Source organism: Haliotis asinina, chromosome 15 (assembly GCF_037392515.1).
Source record: "Haliotis asinina isolate JCU_RB_2024 chromosome 15, JCU_Hal_asi_v2, whole genome shotgun sequence".
Lineage (NCBI taxonomy): Eukaryota > Metazoa > Mollusca > Gastropoda > Lepetellida > Haliotidae > Haliotis > Haliotis asinina.
The window spans coordinates 29,194,743-29,217,770 of NC_090294.1; the positions used below are offsets into that span (position 1 = coordinate 29,194,743).

The following is a 23,028-nucleotide window of genomic DNA, read 5'->3' on the forward strand; positions in this document are numbered from 1 at the left end:
TGCCAGGAACCCATATTTACCCTTGAGCTTAATTGACCATGAATATGCCACGTGAGTGTCTATTTTTGCAACGACCTACATCTGATTGGTTGATAAGAAGGTCACCAACGATGATTGGCGGTTGAGCGTGGGCATTTTGAATAATGTATTTCCGTGAATGTTCGTGGTTTCCCGAACTGTGACGAAGCAAACTCAATCGTAACTACTCGCCTCTTTCCGTAACCTGCTTTCCGGAATGACCCGAGTAGTTACGAATGGAAGCAAACTGTGATTAGTCGATCATTGGTAACTACTCGGGTCATTCCGGAATGCAGGTTACGGAAAGAGGCGAGTAGTTACGAATGGTCAATGCATATATATACAAATGTCTTTTCCAGGCCCCTGTGCACCCTGAGCATTATTAGCAAATCTTTTGCACGCATATACTGTACTGCATACACTTACCTTTAAAGTTTTCTGAATGATTGACAGCACTATGGGTATAACTCAGGTCAAACAGTCCGTCGTTAGCCTTCCACCCTCCACCACTTTCCTACAAATAACATCAAGTAATGTCCGTCGGTCGTGCGCGTTTACAGGAACAAGAAAGAACTGTCTAGTCTCCCTACAAATACCACCCAAAACCCACTGACCCTCTACTATCCTACCTCTATAAAACTTAAGTTTCCCAAATTTACTTCCGTCAATTTCCACCATCAAGCCAGCCCCACCAATTCTGTCCGAACCTTTCTTTTCAACCATCGCAGAGCATACCTCTCTACAATACATGAAATAGTCCGGTACCGTTTCTCTTGATGTTTCTGGGACTTTCCCATCACCATCACAATCAATACTCGTTTCTCTGCTTGTGTCTGCATATGACATTTTATGAGCAAAGCAGTAGGTGAGCAAAACAGTTTTTCTCAGAGACAAATTCGACCCAGAAAACCACGTACCCCTCCGTGCTGGAACTTGATTTTTGTTACTTTTTTTACATACCTTGCGGTTACACTGGAAACGACAGTCAGAGGAACCTTACCCTTGCGATTAATTGCATAAGTGCGAGTTAGTACTTGCTGACAGATAGGACAATTTGCTTGGGTTGGTAACACCCCGTAGCGCAGGCAGAAAGAAACAGTGCTCTCGATTCTACCTAAATGAGGAGGTGCCTGGGAGACGTTACGAGGGGGTTTGGGGTGAGACACTGCATCAACAGGTGAAGGTGTGGGAGAGTGTGGAGGTGAAGCAGACTGGAAGGGGTCAACAGGAGTTAGGTGCAGGGTTCTTTCCTATATTTGATATGACTTAGAAGCCCCATTACTTACACTACTACTTCTTATTATCTTTACTATTAGGATCATGGACATCATCCTGGGGGCAGAAATGGATCATCAAGTCCCCCAGACGACTGCCAAGGAGACATTTCATGGACAGAAGTGGAATAAGGAGGGAAGGAGGGTGGACTGCCACGAAGCAGACCAGGCAGGTAAGTTTTTTTAATCTCTCGAAGGAAACAAAAACTATCCTTGTTCAGCATGACATCATGTGGAAGTTGCAACTTGTGCTACAGCGTTCTTCTCACAATTCGACATGTACATCTACCCTTGGCATTCATTATCCCTGCAGTAAGTATCAATGATGCGACACATTAAAATATTCTTTACCTTTACATTTACTTTTAGGACCGTGGACACCACTGTCCTGGTGGCAGAACTGGATCGTGAAGTCCCCAAGCCGACGGAGGACCAGGCAGGCACGTGTTTCAAACAATCTTTTGAAGACAGACAGGCAGGCTTTTGCTAGCTCACTTTTAGGGGCAGTGTGCTGGAAGACAACTTTCTGGTAAAGTTTTGCAATATTTCGGTTTGATATTCTGGTTAAATCTAGTTTTTCACGAGCTACGCTTTCATATTATAATGAGTGTGGTGAGAATCAATGTGAAATATTCTTTACCTGCACTTGTACCACCTTTACATATGTGAGAAGTTTAATTCATGATGCTTATCTTTTCAGACACATGAAGGTCAGCATGTGTGCACGCTGCACCCGTCCCTCCTCCTTGACCATCTCACCAAACGGATGCTGGGTCCTCGTAGCAAAACAGGACTAGGGCATGCAGTGCCCTTGGGGCAGGTTCCCTTTAAGGGGCACAAAGCCACAGTCCAGGATGAAGATGTCTGGATTTTGTATGCGCAAAATAGCTATTAACTGGTGATATATTTTGTGACAATGTATTATGTGTGTCTACTACTGTTGTGATAACTGCTGACATATGTTGTGACAGTGTATTATGGGAGTCTAGTACTGTAATCTCTCCAGCAGAACAGGTTGCATACGTTGAGGGAACACGGTTCCAGATTTTTGTACTCAAAATTTTCTTATCTCTGTTTTTTCATGTCGGGCTTCAGTTACCACTGGCCGTTTCCAAATGTACGTTTAAAATATGCATATTAAGAAAGTGATGAGAATACCGAGCGTACATTTGCAGATATATAACAAGAACTTGCCGAAATAATAACACAACGCGGACCCTCTCCTAAATGTTTCAGTCGTGTATTATGCAGCAACAACCGAATGTTTTTCGCAGTGTGTTTTGTTTGTGTTCAAAGGTGACCATGCTAGGAATAGTGACAATAAAAAGCCGTGAACCGCACACATTTGTATTTGTTTTTATTTTGTTTTTGTTGATCATGGAAAAGTTGTGCAGTCGAAGAGAACTGTGTCTGTCTTCAATATCAGATGTGTTATTTGAATCTCCCACAGTCAATCGCATGATTTTGTTCGAAAACTTCAAATTTGAATGCTTCGTTCTTAGCACTTTCAATATGACAATTTTTTCAAGATTTTTTAAACAATAGCATAATGCTATAAAGGAATTAAGTAGACTATTTCTATCAAAACACCGCGTCCAATAGGCGTGTTCTGATTGGTGTGTCGTACTTTCGCATTCATCGAGAGGGAGAAAAGTCTTCTTGAACGTTACGGAAATGGGCGAGTGGTGACGAATGCCAAGAAAAGTGTTGGTGTGACGTCATACTGATGTTGCACAAATCAATGACGTTATACCCATTGTCGCTAGGAACACTACATGAATCAATGCTATAACGTCACAGTTGGCACCTCGCAACGGCTTCAATGGAGATGGAACTGATACCAAATGAAAGTCCCCTCCTCCCGTTATAAATGAAAAAGGAGCCGGCAAGCGGCGATCTGGGACCGGAAACACAAATGTGGTAGGTTTCAGTACAGACCGTATGGTGTCCACATTGCCATTTACAGAGTATACTGGCGTCTCCTATTCTCTCGGTACTTACGGATATTGGCTGAAAAAATAATACAAACAGTTCTTTTCGTATGTATGTATGTATGTTGTGTTTTAAATGAAGAGATTCACCCTCGAACATCTGCATGATCCATCAGGTGCATTATTCCACTTAAGCTCGATGAAAAACATGGTCGTCCGCCGCCGATATTTTGAGGATTCTCCCATTCTCGCGACATAACGGGAAAGTAACGTTATTAGGTGTAAGGACGGGGAATCTTATCGGAAAGGGCGGGGAAAAGTTACGATTTTTCCAGGTTGGTTAAAACTCACGAATATTTGTTACATTGCAAAATTTTGATAATTCACAGACTTGGTCCACTTCCTAGTTACCGGTCAATGATGTAAACAACCTCTAAGTATCATGCTTCGGCGATCTAGGCAGAAAATAGGAGACGGCCCTATACACGGTTTACGTTGGATCATAAACATATCCCGGTTACTAGTAATTCTGAAGAAATCGTGGCTTTTTCGTAAATGTCGCCATTTTTTTCAAACTGTACAAAATCGCAATTCAGAGCGTTATTTTCTGTATGTTTTGAAATGTGAAAATCGGATAATTACTGGGAGTATTGAATTTCAAAAATAGCATCTGAATGATCACTGGTATCAAGTTTTCATGTAACCGGTAATGATAATTCTGAAACGTCGCCGATGAACCCAGAACCGGTTGGGATGTTTCCGAAAATACACTTCCACGAACGCCGAAGTGCGCTTTCCGCCATATTGAATAGTGTTTACAAAATCACGTTTCGAGGAGGCCGATATTGAGACCCCCATACGTCACCTATATTTCATAGTCAGCTGCGACAAATGCATCACTGAACTTCCCAAACATCTTAGAATGAAATTACAAATGGTCTTTGTCACCAATACCAACTGTCTAGATAAAACGAAATGAAAACTACAGGGTATGAAAACGGACACTGTGCTCGAAAGACAGCGCTTGTTTGAAATGTAAACAAAGAAAAAATCCGATTTTATACTGCGTAGCATTTTCGGAGTTTTTACAACATCCAGCCGTCTAATAATTGCCTGCAATGGCTCAATACGCTCAATAGTCAGGGGAAGAGTGTCGTAGCAAGAAATAGCAAATTGAAAATAGATACAATGCAATCATTTGATCATTAACAAACTGTCAACCTTTTAGTGCAACGTGACGCCATGACTGACGCAAAAATCACGCCGAAATACAACGGTACTTATCGGCATTTCTGGCGTCTCCCGTCATTTTCAATGTAAACCATAAAAACATATGACAATACACAAATAGTCAGGATAATTCTGATTACTTACATCTCACTTATATGTACAAAAGATCCCTGAAAGAGTCCTCGCAAAATTCTGTGTGCCCTTGTCAGCGAAGCCGCCATTTTGAAAGAAATCGGTCATCGGTAGTGATGTCACACGTCAACATTGCTGCACATATTTGGCAATTTCTTTGAGGCGAAGGTCGGTTTAACAAGAGTAGCAACAATGGCCATATCATACAGATTGCTCTTTCAGTATTGTGATGTATATTTTGTGTATTGTTCAGCGTTCCTGTGATGTACATTATTCAATGTCAATTGGGACAAATATTGCAGTTTCACATGAACAAGTTAATAAACACCGATTTAATTCAGTCTTATAAGTATTAATGACAATGATTTCTATATTTTATGAAATGTATAGGCACACATTTTTACAGGAATTGTCTTGTGTCGTTTTGTAGACAAAACAATTATGGAAATTGATTGACCAGGTGCGAGTTTGTCAAAAACCGTTTTATGATTCATTATCATTGTTTTCGATAATAAAGTCAATTTGATTTTGATTAAAACATATTTTGATGACAGAATATCTAACCCAAACACTATTTTTAGGGAAATTCTTTAAAACTACATAAACCAGGTCATGTCTTAATTTGGACAAACCTCACGGCCATATTCTAATAATTCCATACTAAAAAAAACATCTCTTTGTACCTTTCATTGTGTACTTATGAAGTGAAATAATTACATAATCATAAGGAGAAAAGGTTATATACTAAATGAATATTCAGGTGTTGTGAAATTTTCATTTACACTAAATTGATGCCAGACAGGTGTGCGTGTTGCTCACAATATGATACGTAGTAAAACCGTCCAATTGTTGATATATTCAGGACTTTATTTCAGCGGTAAAACCATTCATTTTATGTTTTGTCTAAAAAGCTTTGAATTCTGACACAGAAGCCGAGGCCTTTTACACATTGAGTGGAAATTAGGTTAGATATATACTAATCAACAAACCAATGTCGTCTTTATCCGACGTCACAAAAGGTATAAAACATGCCATGACGTCAACTAAAATGTCGCATTATTTTCAGTTATTTCAATACATCTGAGGATGTGTCCGTTACTCCATTAATAATGATGCAAAATACATACACACAAACAGGAGAATATGGGAATCTAAGAACTAAATTAAGTATCCAAATCGCTATTACCTGCTTTTTCATGTAGTACATTGGCATCTTTTCATCTTTTCTTACAAATTGTGCACTTGCCAAAACGTATTAAAAGAAAGTATACTGTCTGCATCCACAGCAAATTATCTCCATGTGATCTGAGTTAGACTGACCATATACACATAAGCCTAGCAGAGTTATGACCTATTATCTTTATACGTGACGTTTGACGTCATAGGAGAAAATCGATTTTTAGACAGTTATTGCGGGTCATTTTTGATTTTGTGCGTATGACGTAATGCATTGACACATAAATCCATTTCATATACACTTATGTTGCTCAGATATCATGCTGTATTTTCTTCGCTCACACTTTCCGTAAAGATGACAATTTTTTCAAAAAATCGTAGCAGAGTGTTTTTATAGGTGCAGGATTAAACGGAGAAATTTACTGTTTTTTCAATGCACACAAAAATTTTGGACAACATTTAGCAGTGTCTATTTCTCAAACCCCTGAGGAAGCCGCAGTTATATTTATACCAATGGATAGGAAATTAAATATTCTACATTTGTGTGTAATTTTATAGCCGTACGCAGATCCAGGACTACGCAAGCGGAATTCTCGCACAACAATCACTTTTCAAACCTCCGCATCCAGGGGGTGCCACAGGGACATATATGTCCTTCGTCTTCAACCCTCACTTTGCAATCTGCGGGAAATTTCCTGTTTCTTGATACTATTATCTCAGACAAAGCTAAACTTTTTAAATTAATCTCTCAAAATTGGCTTCATCTTAATGTCGCCATGCTTCAAACATACAAAATCGCGATTCACAGCGTTATTGGCTGTGTTTGGAAATGTGTATATCGGATAATTACTGAGAGTATTGAATTTCAAAAATAGCACATTAATGATCACTGATATCAAGTTTTTATGTAACCAGTAGAGCGGTATCGGGTACTACCGAACAAAATTCCATTTCCGTGTTGTTCACTCAATTTGAGGACCGCTACAATAGGTGTTATGCGTATGCCATGAAATGGAAACTTCCTCTACCGGAAAAACGATTGTCTGCTCCTTAAATATATTTCAAAAGACGCAGAGAAGAAGACGAAGACATGCAACTGGCAGCACATCTTTAAAGGTCACGTGCCACCAAAACGTCAAACATAATTAAAACACAATTATCACTTATTCATGACAGATAATATACATTGCTGCTTGTAAAAAAAACAAACAAATAAACAAAATTATAAGCGTACAATCGCGATTCAAAAGCGCAATATTTTGTACTTGGGCTTACTTCCCTCGAAACGAAGCCCTCGGGAGACCGAACCCAGTCATAGCGGGTGGATGTGCACTCAAGTGTAACGACGGCTTCCGATTGGCTGGTTCATTTGCTGATACGCTGAGGGCTCACTTCTTTTATTGTACTTGATGCATCGTTTCAGTATCAATTCATATACCATTGTCAAACAAAATCATATACACTAGAAGAAGATGTTATCCAACAAGAATGTATGTAGAGATGTTGGGTTTTGTAAATACATGTTCTCTAAATTTGCGTTCGATCCAATCAAAAATCATCTCAGTAGAGATGGTGAACTACTGCATGACTGGAAACTGTCATTCGTCCAAGTACAAAGCAGGACTTGAAACTGACAAGCGTTTGCACCAGTTGATCCAGTCATCAGAGAAAAAAAATGGATGTAGTTAGTTTGCAACCCATAGACATAAAAACATGTCATGTGTATCAGTATCACACCTGCCTAATTACATAATGTGGCAGAGACATGACTCGGGTGAACGGGTCATAAATCAATTTATTCTGTTTATGGCGTATAGCCTGATAGGTGTTAAAGGGGCACTGATGCAGAGCGAACAATATTTCTCACAAACGGTCTAAACCAAGCAGCAAAATGGTCAGCACCCGCTCCCTCGACCGTGACGGACACGGGGGCTGTGCTCCTGTCCAAACTAACATTATTCGTTCCCATTTTGGCATTTCTCCTGTCTGGAGTAAAAACTCAACATTACAAAATAAGATCTGTAATTTTGGCAAATGTATTGCATGTTATGTAATATGTGCATGTAAGTGATGCAAGAGGGTTTATCCGCCGTGTTACAAAAGCAAACATCGATCAAAGGATCAACCCATAACACACTGATTGATTAATTACTTCCACAGCGGATTTGTAAAAAAGGCAGTGTTTATGAGTGTAGATTTACTCATCTATGCTGAATACACCCTGTCGTAAAGTACGAGTGTAGAAACAACATCTTTCCTACAAAGAATTAAACGCCACTGCCTTGATTGATTGATTGTTGCTCATTATTGGCTATCTAATGGCGGACATCATAAAGTTAGTTGCCAGGTGTGCTGTCATGGGTGACCAGTGAGATTATGTATACACCAGTTTGAAAGCAATAACAAAAGAAACAACCAGTCCACGGAAATTGCTCCGCATCAGTGTCCCTTTAAGTTTAAATTGCATGTGGTCAATGATTGAAGCTGTATATTACATATTGTCTTTAGCAGACAGGCAAGCAGACATACAGGTGTCAATAAACCAGACATTGAGCTTTCTCTGTGACAGAGGCTGCTTACCACAATCAACATTTTTTTATGTAACGAGTAGATTATTTAATTGTTTGTGTACACAACCCAGATTAGACTACTGATCACGACCTCATACCGTTTCAAGCTCCGCATGCGTTATGCGCGCACTGCAGCACAGATGTTGAAACCACTTTCCCCCCAGCGGTGGGGGAAATTTAGTGAATCGTTTGAACTCCGATTTCGCGGGCTTTTTTTATCGCGGTTTTTTATCAACTTTATCGGTATTTTTATTTGTTTCGGTAACTGCATACCGAAATTTATCAGAATCTGCAAAGTTGTGTTTAACGTTGCATGTGATCTTTAAACCTTGTGTGTATATATCGTTCTATGAGATGGCTAAGCCAACAAGTCTTGGTCAGAACTGGGATACCCTGAGTAGCAACATGTCTATTTAAGTGCATAACGCAATTTCAAACCATAACAAAAAGCTTATTTAGCCTTATATGGATTGTACCGTACGTTCAACACTAACCAATCATTGTGCATCCCTGTCGTCCTTTACAGTACAAGTGCCATTGACCTCTGCAATTTTCCCCACTGTACTCTACTTTATGCGTATGGTCGTTTCTGTAGCTTATTTGTTGATACTAAAACAAACGGCATTAATCACTCTATCCCTATCTGGTTTATAAAGTGTCAAGACAAACACAAAACACGACAATTATGCTAGTTTCCAGCCTCTTGTCGTAGGTGTTAGAATTTAACTTGCCCTGTACCATGCTGAAAAATACCCACTATGATTGTTTCATAAAGGAATCGGATTTACTGTACAAGCTATTGCGTTCTCCCAAGCCAAATCAGACATTAGATCCAAACATTAGTTCGTGGAACAACTTACTTTTACACCAGGCATGTCGATGAACGTTTGAGATATTGGACCGTGACCTCATAGGAACATCAAGGACAGTTAATTTCACGACTTTTTTTTACAATGGTTTCCCTTAGAATGTGAGTGACGGGCACCTTGCCCGTCATTTAATTACTTTCACCCTTGTCCCTGTTGAAATACGCAATTCTATAATTACTTTCCATGGCCAGTTAATTATGTCTCTCATAAAACACGTGTACATATCATAAAATACATACACGTTAATCGTGTATTTAAATGTAAGGCTTCGAGTACATTATTTTCTGCATTCATGTCTTCCGCATGCGGCATGTTTTTGTTTGTTTGTTTATTTGTTTGTTTTTATCCAAACATGAAATAACAGAAAATGTCACTGACGCTGACTGAATTAATGCCCATATGTGATTAAGTCGCTTTGCATTCAAAACAGTTCGGTTTTCTCCATAATATACATTTAATGAAATAATCTTTCAACAAGAAAGCGACCAGACATATATCAACTCAATAAAAATAAAGATAATTAAATAAAGATACTATAAGTGATCTACATTTGAAAAACGTGATGAATAGATACACACTGGAACATATTTGTGCAGTGGCAGTGCTCAGGACTATCTGTTTGATGACCGGCAGTTATACGATTTTCAAGTGAATATAAGAAATGCATTTTCAACAAAACATCAATCAAGTAATAGTGTTAAAATTAATAAAACGCTCTTCTTAATGGACTTTCTTTCTGAGTCTATTTTTTCTGTTCTTTCGAATAGTGAATGCCTGCCTTCAAACTGCTGCATTTTGAACAAAAATGAACAAATATTTCTTCTGCGTTTGGACCTAGTGTTCATGAAATTATTTAACTGACATCGTTAAATTATACGTAAGTTGAATCAGATGTGATTTACCTGGCTTAACAGGCTATGTTTCTTTAAGCACTCGATATGGTCTGATTTACAGTTTGTAGTTCTTTCATTTTGCTCTTTCGCATACTAGTATGTTTCACGCTTCGGTATTTTCAGTCAGGTGGTTAAGATCAATACTGAAAGGATTTTTGTATTTGTCAATAACTGGTGACCGTAAGTCCCCACAATTCCCAACGTCGTGCCATAACTTTGGTTGGGGTGGCTGTAACCTGTGTCTTTCAAAGGTGTAGATGGTACTGTCATGTGAAGAATCGTTCATGACAACTTTGTTCTATAGGGAACAAGAAAACTCCTCCGCTATACGCACGTATGAAACATTAAATTGTTATCTGGTATGCATGTACCTTTTGTAACACCTGAAGTGTGTTTGACTCATATGCGTAAATTGCGTAAATATAACGGCATAAATGATTTCATATGATGCGTCCATGGCAGTAGTTGTTTTACCTGCATGGTTACGAGAGAATGTTATCATCATTAACCGGATGTTGAGATAGCACATCAAACAATAACGTATTTGACCTTATTTGCAACGATAAGTGTGTTCTAATACATAATAATGTACACAATATATGAGTTATAGTTACACTATTAAACTATACTGTTATCGGACGTGTACCTGGTATATCAGTATATTGAGTGAAGACACTTGGGAATATTAAGGCAAGACCACACCATTTTTCATTTTCCCTACAATTATAGTATAATGACGTTAATTCGGAAAAAAACTCTTTCTGAAACTGCAAGCAACTCTACATGAATTGCTTATATCCACAGAGCGAAATAATCGCGGAGGACCTAGCTGCACGTTTCAATTATTGGTTGGTTGATTTGATGTTCAACGCCGCACTCAACATTATTCCAGCTGTACCTTGGAACGGACTAAATTATACCAATTCTAGTAAAAACATAGAGATCAGAATACATAATATGAACGAAATGAGCGCACCTGAACTTAAACACTCGTCATGGAGGACGTAAATCCGCCAATAGCCCGGAATAGCCCGACACGAGAGTTTGGAAATGCCTGACAGTGTTCGGAATAGCCCGACGTCACTGTTCGGCAGAGCCAACAAGACTGCAAAATCTGACAATTAGATCGCGTCAAATATTTGCCTGAAAAAGGTTCACTAGGCGGGATTCACTCGTCTTCACACGTGAATATGATGCACATTAAGAGGTTCGTTGTGTGTATAAATTATTGTTATGTGTGATGAAACAGGGTAGAAATTAGGCGGAATGTGGTGTTAGCTCTATCATTCCAGTTACACTTTCAGCAGTATGATGTATATTTTGGGTATCGTGTAATTATTTTTTTCATGAAACTAATTTCAATATCTACATTTAGCCGCCCGTTCAATATCATATCATGCGTGGATATAGGGTTTGCGTTTTTATTCATTGAAAGGTATTGACACATGTAGTGTAGTAAACCACATTTTAGGCCTTTAGACACGAGTTAAAAGATCACACGTAGCCATTACTGCAACATGTTATGTTGGGACTAATATTGCGCTTTCATATGAACAGGTTGTGGGGTACTTTCTTTTGTCCAGCAGTGCAGTCAGCCAGACAGAGTGAGTGAGTTAAGTTTTACGCCGCTTTTAGCAATATTCCAGCAATATCACGGCGGGGGACATCAGAAAATTGGCTTCACACATTGTACCCATGTGGGGAATCGAACCCGGGTCTTCGGCGTGATGAGCGAACGCCTTAGCCACTACGCTACCCCACCGCCCCTCCAGACAGAGCATGCCATCATCCAACTATTGGAAGAAAAGCGTGGAGGGTGGCGATGGTGTGCCTCGCCATGTAACAGTTATTTACAATTCAGCATGATATATGCCGTACATTTCACTTGCTATTAACTAACCTTTTCGCCAACATTTAATAAGAGACATTATAATCCAAATGTCTACGAATACAAATTTCCAGAAATAACTCGATCTGTAATTCTCTCCTTTGATCCTATCTTAGAAGAAGAAGAAGACAGAAGTCGGATGAATTATTAAGTTACAATAAACTGACAAAAGCTTCCATCTAGGACGTGCATTATTACGTTGTCAGACACTAATATTAAACTTCTCTTTCGTCAACAATAGTTGCCAGAAATTTAACAGAAAATAGACACACACGCACGTACACACATACATACACACACTCCATTCGAATCCTTGATTAACATGATTCACATAATGCCAAGCAGCAAACACTTTCTTTCGGTTGATACATAAAGTACCACAAACCTGTTACATCATCATCATCATCATCATCATCAATGCTATTGCACGTGAGACAGGGGTGGTACCTGTGCACACTGATATATTGTTTTAATAGAAACAGCCACCGCGAGGCCAAAGTGACCCTTTTCGTATTTTCAAAGTTTACATTACTAGTAATGACATACATGGGCCATTTGAATTAATCCTTAATTAGGCATCCATCTGTAGACTGGTCTCGATCGTGCAGTCGTCTAAAGCTCCTCAATTCACTGTGGAGTTGCGTCCCCTGTTATGTCAGTATCTTGATAATGGTGCTTGGCGCGTTAGACGAAACACACGCTTGAAGGCTTTGTCAAAGTTGTGATCACTTAGGATCTACCGCACTGTCTGTCTGTCCATCGCCCAAATCTTCAGGCAACCGGCACTAAGTTACTATAGGTCTACCGACACGTTGGTCCTGGGGATGCAAGGGACGTAATCTATCCGGTCGTGACAGAATAAAACCCAGTTCACTCACTCACTCTCTCACTCACTCATTCGACCGATTATACTCGTGTCCTTTACAGTACCACTATAGTCACCTGATACGCGTCTGTGCCTGCATGTACGCGACTGTCGCTAGCAACATGAGGCTGATCCCCTGTATGTCCATGTTCCTGCAGTTTCCACAACCGGATCGTCAACCCAGTTCCATGGCGTCTGTCGAAGGCCTACAAGAAAGCCCATCCGGCAGACTTCCGTTCCGAATATCAGGAGGTAAAGTATGATGTCATTACAACGTTGTTTGACTGTTAGCTTCTGTACGTGACTAGAAACACGCCTTGTGTTACATTGAGGTTTACCGGTTCTGATCTGTATAATACACGATATGATACGCATTATATTCAGATATGATACATAAACAGCAATGGTAAACCTGACACAAGAGGTGAGTTCGAGAGTGATGTGGTGGATCTGAAGCAAGTGGTGAAGATTGATTCTTAAACCTGACACAAGAGGTGAGTTCGAGAGTGATATGATAGATCTGACACAAAGGGTGGGGGTGGTGTGTTAGATCTGACACAAATGGTGAGGGCTGATTGTTAGACCTGATATGACGGGTGAGGACGGTGTTAGATATGACGCAAGGAGTGAGGGCGAGGTGTCAGACTTGACTAAAGGGATGACAAGACAATGTTTCAGTGAGCCATGTTGTCTGTGACAGGCATACAAGTGGTGGGAGTTCCAGCCCCCAAGGGATCCCCTGAAGCCCGTGACGGCCAACCACGAGACCAACGCCCCCACGGATATGCTGTCGCTCTACAGGAAGGACTTCGTCACCCACTCAGTGAAAGAAAGCAAAGTAGGAATGTGGTTTACAGCAAATTAGTGATATACTGGCCATGCTGTCAGTGTTGTACAGCCTTTACATATAGGTATGCCAAATGAAGATATGGTTCTCAAGCTCTGTAGCCTTTGTATTTTAAGCGCATTGCTGATGCACCTGTCGCTGCATAACGGGAAAGACCAATGAAGGATACCAGAAATGGGCTTTACACAATTTGCCAATATGAGGAATCGCACCCAGGTCTTCGAGCGAACGCTTTAACCATGAGTATACCCCACCTCCTCCCCGGTAGCATAAACACATCATGGAATCTTCTCAGTCATCCAGAGTACGTCCAAGGACTATACTGGATGTGCGTATAATGTACTGGGTAGGCTATAGGGCAGAGTGCGTATCGAATGGATTGACGAGGCCTTATTCGTGGCAACTATCTTTCTGTCATGTTTTACGTCTCGTCGTCTCGCGTCACTATAATGTGTCATCGCGATTAGTCTTATGAACCTACTTTTAGCTGAAAATGAACACAACATTGAAGTTTAAAACTTCAACTTTTAATTCTAAAGCATTGTTTAAAAAAACCAGAAAGATTATCTTTCTTTGTTAATATTTTCTTTTGGTAAAATGTTATGTTTTAAGAAACAATACCGGTTTTTAACAGTGTCAGGTGTCGATATATGTAACATTATCCTAAGACAAATTCCATTTAGCTAGCCAATGTATAATATATGACTACATCCAATGTCATATTGCGGAAAACACGCTCAACACCCGGTGTTTTCGTTTAACTATTCACCAGCCCCCATGACGAAGATAACATCAATAATGTGAATTTCACACGACCAGGTTTAAAATGTGCCCTCGTTACTGGACTTCCTCCCCAGACGCCACATTGCTACCTGTAAGCCAGCCCCTCTGTAGTGAACTAAAATCTATCAAATACCAACACTCCCAGATATTTGTCTTGCCCTAGACGTCCTTGTTTCCTTGTTTCTTTACGGACATAAGAAAGAAAAGGTTACGTTTCTATCCATGAGTGGGGAAACTAGATTCTCCTCATCTCTGAAGCATAATATTTCCTGAATTTGCACAGCTTGGTGTTCAATGACGTAGTATCGACTGTGTCGCTTTAGGCGCCAGGTGGGCTTGGGCAAACAAAGACTAAACGGAATCTATATTTCCTGCACTGGCGCTATAACGGGAGCAGACTTCAGTGTGAATTACTGGGGTTTATGTAACACAGGTAAGAGAATAATATGGATGTTGTACTCTTTGCCCTGTCCTTGAAGGAGCTTAAGAAGTCGTGCGAATATTCAAATAGGAGTGTATTTTTCGACAGTCTCTATTTTCTGTATTGAATATACGTTTTACACATTCAAGGACACGGGGTCGCAGTTTGTGGATCGGTGTCAGCGTATTTATCAGTGAAATATGCTTGATGCTGAAGCGAACACTAAACATGAAGGAGGTTTGTTAAATATGATGCAACCTTACTTCGCCATAAAACATGACCAGTACTGATACTATACTAACGTTGAAATAACCATTATATAAGTTATTAGGTACAGGTTTCGCTCATTAGAAATCAGTGGTGTGTGTGTGTGTGTGTGTGTGGGGGGGGGGGGGGGGGTCTGTTAGAGAACAAAACAAGGTACGATAACTGTTCTTTCGCGGGCCGCTTCCTCTTAGGATAGTCAAACACGTAATACGTACATTACCTAGACACGCACTGTCCCACTTCACAGCTCCAGGGTCCGCAGATTCGTCGCCATTCTTCCCCTGTTAACATGTGTTAACATTCTTCTGTTAACATGTGTTGGTCTACCAGTCGCCATATATTGAGCTATCCGACCACACGAAGTCAGCTGAAACGCCATGAAAGCAGCGTTAATACTCCTTTCTCAGGGTGCATGGGTGGGGTATCCCAATAGTTAAGGCATTCCCTCGTCACGCTAAAGACACGAGTTCGATCCCTTACATGAGTACAAGTAGTGAAGCCCATTCCTGGCGCTCCCGCCGTGATATTGCTGGAATAGTGTTTTAAAATGCGTTACATAGGCACAGAAAACTCATAAACTCAAAATAACCGTCATTTTTTTAGCGCGCACCTATCAAGCAGGAGGATGAGTACATTGTCCCTCGACCCAAAGCCCGCTTGAGGACCACATACAGGTCGGACTATACCGAACAGGTAAGCCGCATATGATGTTTTATGCCGTGAGGGTCCAATTTAACATTGATCTGAGCAACCAATGCTTTTCGTATATGGTGAGCTGAGATGGTTGCAGTATATCATCGTATACCAGTGAGATAGGTCACTGGATTGTGAGGTCCAGACCGCGTGTTACCGCGTACGAAACAATCAGCACCACTAGCCGTGACAGCACAGTGTTTCATACGCTCACAAAATGTGGTGAACCAGTGACGTCGCCTCGTCATGTAAGAGAATCATGCGTTCTGTAACTTCGTTGAATAACATAAGTTGTGACATGGACCTTCTAGAGTGCATGCTGCATCCGCCCACCATGTTCAGCAAATCAGAGAAGTAACAATGATATTTTATGAGGATGGTTACTGTCTGTGAAGGTAGAAAGGATAGAGATTTTAAAGGATCGATGATGATGTGAGAATATCACTTTCATAAACCTGGGACAGTGCATCGTTTTCCACTTAACGTTAAGAATGAATTCATCTGTTCATTGATTCCCCCAAGCCCACACTCGCTTAGAGGCAGCGGGAAGATTTTATAACGCTTCATGTGGTGAGGTTCCTCTCCAGTATAAGGGGTTATCTCCCACTAAACTACTGCCGGGGTATGAAAAAGTTGGGGGTGGGGGTGTGTTTTAATCTCTACAATTTAAGGACACTTTTTAAATGTCCATTTTGAAATTAGACACTGCTTCATCATAAACGATAGCTGAGGTAAAAACAAAACCAGGACGGGCGTAGCAGACGAATATATCATAATCGTTTAGGGAAATTAAACTGTGGAAGTGCATAACAATTTACACAGAACATCCAGTCCTGTCGATCCTCGGGTGGGCCTACCTTTAGAATACAGCACCACAAACTTTAAAGACACGTCATAATATTATTTTACGTAATTGCAGGTGATTTTGTTCAAAAGCACGTTCTTGAAACAATGCCCTTTGGCATAGCAACAAGTTCAACAAGCTCATCGAGTGCGTATAAGCTCCGCTCCCTGATGTTTCATCTCTACCAGCCATGTCATTACAGAAACCCAACGATGTTGCGAGTTTCCAGTAGTAGTTCCCGGAGGATGCGCAGTTTTTCGCAAGCACCAGTTTTAAATACTTTTTCTTTTTAGACTAATATGCTCATATTTCTTTGTATTAAGAGGTGCTGAGGTGTTATATTTTGTGTATTTATATATTTTGTGTTTTTAAATTTAGTAAGAATGACTTGGATTGGCCACATTGTCTCATGTTTTATTATTCGCAGTTTCGGGAAATTAAAATAATCTAAATATATTCTATATCTTGGTTTCAAACGTAACTATTTGGATCAAATGAATTATAACTGTAAACTTATACACATACATATCTTTGTCATTCAGTAATTTGCACCATTACCAGGAAATATTTATTTTTCGAAGCGGTAAGAATTCATTACACTGGATACGTCAGCCATTTTCGCGCCGGTTCGGTGAGCGTATTCTATTTATCCAAGGGTTAGGGTTACGGTTAGGGTAAGGGACCTAATCAAATGTAGTAGGTATAAATGCATGAGTACCAATTGTTTTCCTTTTCCATTTTTAATACTTCGTTCACAAAGAAAAACGGGAGACCAAAAACTTCAAAAGTTAAATAAACGATCGGCTCATTCAACACAACATGGTATCTTGTGGATTACGGAATATAGGACGATCGTGCCAAATGATATCGGGACCATTCGGCAACCGTCAGTAGATTGAAAGCATGAGGCACCAAGTCTACCCGTCACCTTCGTAATTGTCCGCAAAACAATTCGACTCTTTCAGTTCATTTCCGTGACGTCACAGGAATGAGTAGCTAAATTTGCCCCACAGCTAACCGACTGTCGGTTAACTGTGGGGCTAACAATCCGTAGGTCGCGGCTTCGCGTCCGACGGGTTTTCACAAACTGGTTGCTTGTCTCACTGACATGTGACCTACGGTTGGGAACGTCCTCACGAGACATTTTGGTGCTGAATTCTAAAGGGGCTCCGAGGCATGTAATATGATGCTTTTCATGATGGGTATCAGGTATCATACTCTTTTACGTATTTTAACAGAAGTGTTAAGAAAGAAAGACACGTAAGATGTTCTTCAATATATGAGACATATTCAACACACATGAAAAATTTAAAAAAAAAAAACTTTGAGGTGGCCCTTTGTGCAGCGCATGCATTTCATACCATGTGAGCCGACGGTCCGTCGTCATACCTGTCTGTGCGACCTAATTGCCACCATTAGTCTCATCTTTTGTTTTCAGCAGCTTGTATATTTTCTAAGTTTTGCCCGATTTTACGAATAAACAGGCTTTTCCGGATTGCCTCTCACTGAATGCCCAGTTAGGCCAAAGTGAGTTATTTTGATATGTCCCATTTGCTTAAAACCTGTATTCAATATTAAAGCGATTTGATGATCGAGTTTCAACCAGACAATACAGTGATTGACCTCATGAAGAATCAACTTCGAGCATACAAAAGGAATACGAAAACGTGCTAGTATGCGTACCTGACCTCCCCGATCCCTCTAGTCGCCCTTTACGATAATCATTGGTTCCTGAAGACCAGGATCGGCGCAGATGCAGATGTCATTACAGGAAAACAAATATATTGTGAATATGTCATGACGGCGTATATACACTAACACCAATAAGGTAATCACTGGAACTAGCAACAAGCAGAATAGCCCCTCACTCGGGATATTTTAAATAAGCTTTAAAAAAGTTGAAAAGTGAATGATACATCATCCATTCTATTATGGATTTACTTTTTCTTTATTTTATCTAATATTAAAACTACCAACGTCTTTTTCCAGAAACTCTCAGCAACCAATTCGTTCAAGCCTAATCTGGTGTACGAGTGTCCAAAGGTCAAGTTCAGAGGTCAGTCTGTTTACCAGAGTGCCTACGAGGCTTACGATTCGGAACTAGCACGGTCATGTAGGCCGTCTCTTATCATGCCGGTTGAAGGTATTGAGGTCTCCAAGGCGACAGATGGCAACAATGTCTCTACCTGCCAGGTATGTAAATATGCTTTTTTATGGTTGCCCTCGGAGCAGAGACTGTGAAATTGAAACTTAAACTACGAAACAGTCACATAACATGTTTTACACATACTAAACAGCATATGAAACGCAACTTTCGTTTTTGTCAAGTTTTAAAATAGGTAACGTAAACATGAACCTTTATTTTCATAAGATTTTATAATTTCGAAGTTTGCGTTTCTTTTGCTGGTATAAGAAGTATTTATGTTATATTTCCAAATTTATTAAACGAAAACTATCATTGTGTTCATACTACCGAATATGTCTGTGGTCGGTTGGCTGGTTGTTTACCGCCGCGCTCAGCAATATTCCAGCTAAATGGCGGCGGTCTAAATAATCGAGTCTGCACCAGACAATCCAGTGACCAACATCATGACCATGGATTTACGCCAGTCTGAACCGAGACCTGTGTCAACCAATTCGGCGAGCCTGACCACCCGATCCCGCTAGTCGCTCTTGCGACAAGTAAGAGTTGTTGCACATCACCGTTCACATATTTCCTAACATCCGTGTATTTTTGAAAATTTCCCTAACGTTTTAGTCCCCTGTGTTTTGTTGAACGTTTTCATATTATTGAAATTACGTTCGGTTTTATTGCCTTACGATCTCCAAAGTACATTTTATGTCGCTGTCCATCATGGCGGCAATATCACCCTCCGTGCCGAGATTCCATGTCAAGCGCACGTGGCGACTACATATCACCAAGTTTGGTCGATTGTATTTCATCGTACCAGTCAGACATTGACGATGCTCAAGTTATCAACCACTGGTATGCCTGGTCGAGATTCGAGTATGAATAAGCCACATTTTCCCGCTTACTACGGCGTTAAGCAACAAACTCCCAAACTACGTCTCTCTTCAGGACAGCTACCCCCCACACAAGAACGTAGAGCGCCCGCATCTCATCACACAGGATGACAATAAGATCCAGCCCGAGGGGCCGTTCGACAGCACCACCATGTACAAATCAAACTACACCAAGACAACCACGAAGGCACCACGAAAAGCCATAGGTAACGTTTACGTTAACGCCGTGTGAGTTGTCTCTGACACGGACGTCGAGACTGTTTCTGTGAAAGAACTTACAACCCACTGGTATCAGGAAGTCGGGTTGAAATAACAGAATTGTACGTCAATTGCTTTAACAAACATCCACCAAAATACTTCTCGAAAGAGCATCATTTTCCCGTACGATTATTGTTAACTTGTCGTCACACATTGATAATGATACTATGGAAAAGCCTTGTGTTTCTTACATTCTTTGAGTAGTGAGTAACGTCATCACTGCTATGAGTGAAGTTTATTCACGACTGCGTCATCTGCCATGGCACAGCATCCTAAAACTTCTCTCATTCAATAACCATCAGCGTCAGTGCGACAGCTTCTCAGAACGCACGTGACCTTGACATTGGTAAATAGCCGAACGGTCGTAAACCTACAAGTAAATCATTAGGCCGGTGTCGTACAGCCAGTGTTGGAAGACACGGATCTATATTGTCCATCACGACGCTATTGTTCAGCTCTCACCGACCAGCTGCCCCTTAGAGTTACTGACAATACTAGATTGCAGCACCTACGTGCATTTCTGGCCGTGACCGTGTTCTGTATGGTGAGGTGAGACACCAATAGATCTACTTACTTTCTTTACCATGAAACGGACATGAATTTGTCAGTTACATTTGCACCAATTTCACCCTTTGTCTTAGGGTCTTCAAGTCAGTCGTTTGAGTTTAGCGGACATGGTGCTTGATGTGTATTTAAGAAAAATTATTGACCCTATAACGAGGAACACAAGCTGTTAGTATCATCTGTGCATATATATATTCAACTCAAAGGAAGTTACAGAAATTGCAAATACCTGTATTCTTCTTTTGAGCGGTCACATGCAGCCACAACATATTTTGGTACATACACATTCTTTGTATTACGGAACGTCTACCATACACATCTATTTGAAGCTTTGAAGGTTACAGTTTGGTGTTACTAATATGAGAGAAATGGTTCATGACAGGAGATTGCTGCCACGAAGATAAAGTTGTAGCCCCTGCATGGCAGGCATTTCATTGTCATATTACACTGTCTTTTCAGTGAGTATGGTTTTACGCCGCTTTTAGCAATATTACAGCAATATCACGGCGGGGGACACTGGAGATCGGCTTCACACATCGACCCACATGGGACATCGACCCCGGGTCTTCAGCTTGACGAGCGAACGCTTTAACAACTAACGCCCCCAGTCCTTCCAGGATAGTGTTAGGGCAAAGTATGTGTCAGATATAAAACTCATTAAACGAGTGACTGATAGTGTCAGCATCGTTTCATGCCGTCGCACAAGCTACGACGACGTGCAAAGACGCAAATAACGCCGTTCATGGACCACTATGTAGCCGGGATTGACTCTGGAGCATATACGTCGCAAAGTAAGTAAATGGCAAACTGTGACACTATTTCCGCCGATTTCGGTCAAATCAGATCCAATCCGTGCTTGCTGACGATGTGCGTGTTTTTAGAGCACCATCTGCTGACGTCATTATGTGTGTGACGTCAGCCCCTGGCAGTTGTTTGCTTACTTCCGGTATCAAGATCATGGCGGCTCCCGCGTCATAAATTGACGAAAACTCAGTTGTGGGTGCCGACGTAGTTGCCTGTCTGGTACTTAGTTGGTTCGTTGTCTATATCACAAATATTGCAATTAGGACTCAGGCAAAATCTGTTCCAATGGATTGTCTTGATAAGGAATTGCCGTGTCCTCCAGCACATTACTGTGTCAAACGCACTTTTTCGTGAACAGATTATAATGCAGACCCTATTTCAGTTCACGAAACAAAATATATAATTTCATTTCATGCGTGTCGAGCAGGTATCTCTGATATGCAGTTGAAGTCCCAATAATACCTTGCCGTTGGAGAACATGCATTCAATAAACTAGAACAGGTATAAAAAACAATTGAACACTTCTCGCTAAAATATCGTTGTAATCCTCCTAACAGAGGGATAAATCAAATCACTTTTTTCTAGACGTGTTCATGCTGGGACGTCAGGATAATGCATTACTGGGGTTCTTTCCACAAATCGCTAAGGTGATCATTATTCCCATACATTAACCTGAACCAGGAACGCGACCCTGAACGAAATTTCAGCTGCCAAAGTATTCACATTGATACCAATGCATTTGTTCCAGTGAGGCCAGATACTTACCCGAAAAGGCAGCCACCATTTGAGGCCGTGTCAACCTTCATGGCCGACTACAAGCAACATAAGAACGCGAGGCGGGAGCCGAGCTGTCGACCCCCAGAAGCCACGGTCGTCGTCGCTGACGTTCCCTTCGCGAAGGAGACGACGACGTCAACAACATATAAGCCGTGGCCTGTTCAACCCAAAGAGAACCCCACGTGGGCTAAGAAGGCCGAGTACAAACTACCTCCTGGCAGGCTGCTTTTAAACACTACATATATGGTCAGTGAGTCAGTGTTAATGCACTAGACTCTTAATCCATATTCTTGTATTTCGTTGAGGCTACTGTACAGGAACCAGTTAGTTCACTACATATTAAGTCCTGCTCGTGCCATTTGCATGCATGCGCGCGCACGCGCACACGCTCTTAGAAGTTCCTATGCATTTCCAGTTATTTACTCAGTTTTTACTGGGGTATACATACGAGTACAAGTGAGAGATGTTGGGGGATGGAGTTCTGATTTTATATGACAATGCTTCGTCTCACACTTCTCGATTGGCAATGTCTGCAATACATCAATCTGGCTTCCTCCATATTCACCTGACCTGGTCCCAAGCGACTTTCACCTATTCCAAAATTGAAGGAACAAGCGTAGAAAACGCTATGCCCGTAATGACGAGCTCAGATCTGCTGTACTGGTATGTATACCCCAGTATGCTTCAAGGACCTGTTGATTTCGAACTAGTTGATCAATTTGAGTAAAATAGCTGGAAATGCTGATGAAGAGCACTGTCCAACAACACTCCTAGGATCAGTTGGTGTCACCAGTCTAGAAGTTATGTAGGCCTAGAACTTTTTGACCAGCTCTCGTATATTTCACACCTAACACTATGTTAGAAAGCTTAGTTAGTGACCGTGTGCCCAATTGTTGGTAT

General features: G+C 40.9%; 1 protein-coding gene across 1 annotated transcript in view; it reads left to right on the plus strand.

Annotated features, from left to right (window-relative positions):
* The first annotated feature begins 1,338 nt into the window (after positions 1 to 1,338).
* LOC137264966 (stabilizer of axonemal microtubules 1-like) overlaps positions 1,339 to 23,028 on the plus strand; it is a 28,234-nt gene continuing 6,544 nt past the window's right edge. Inside the window, exons 1-9 of the mRNA XM_067800311.1 lie at positions 1,339 to 1,465; positions 1,662 to 1,732; positions 1,993 to 2,165; positions 13,005 to 13,098; positions 13,547 to 13,684; positions 15,768 to 15,857; positions 18,691 to 18,894; positions 19,781 to 19,931; positions 22,100 to 22,374. Of these exons, the coding sequence (XP_067656412.1) occupies positions 1,339 to 1,465; positions 1,662 to 1,732; positions 1,993 to 2,165; positions 13,005 to 13,098; positions 13,547 to 13,684; positions 15,768 to 15,857; positions 18,691 to 18,894; positions 19,781 to 19,931; positions 22,100 to 22,374 (1,323 nt within the window). The remainder of the gene's footprint in view (positions 1,466 to 1,661; positions 1,733 to 1,992; positions 2,166 to 13,004; positions 13,099 to 13,546; positions 13,685 to 15,767; positions 15,858 to 18,690; positions 18,895 to 19,780; positions 19,932 to 22,099; positions 22,375 to 23,028) is intronic.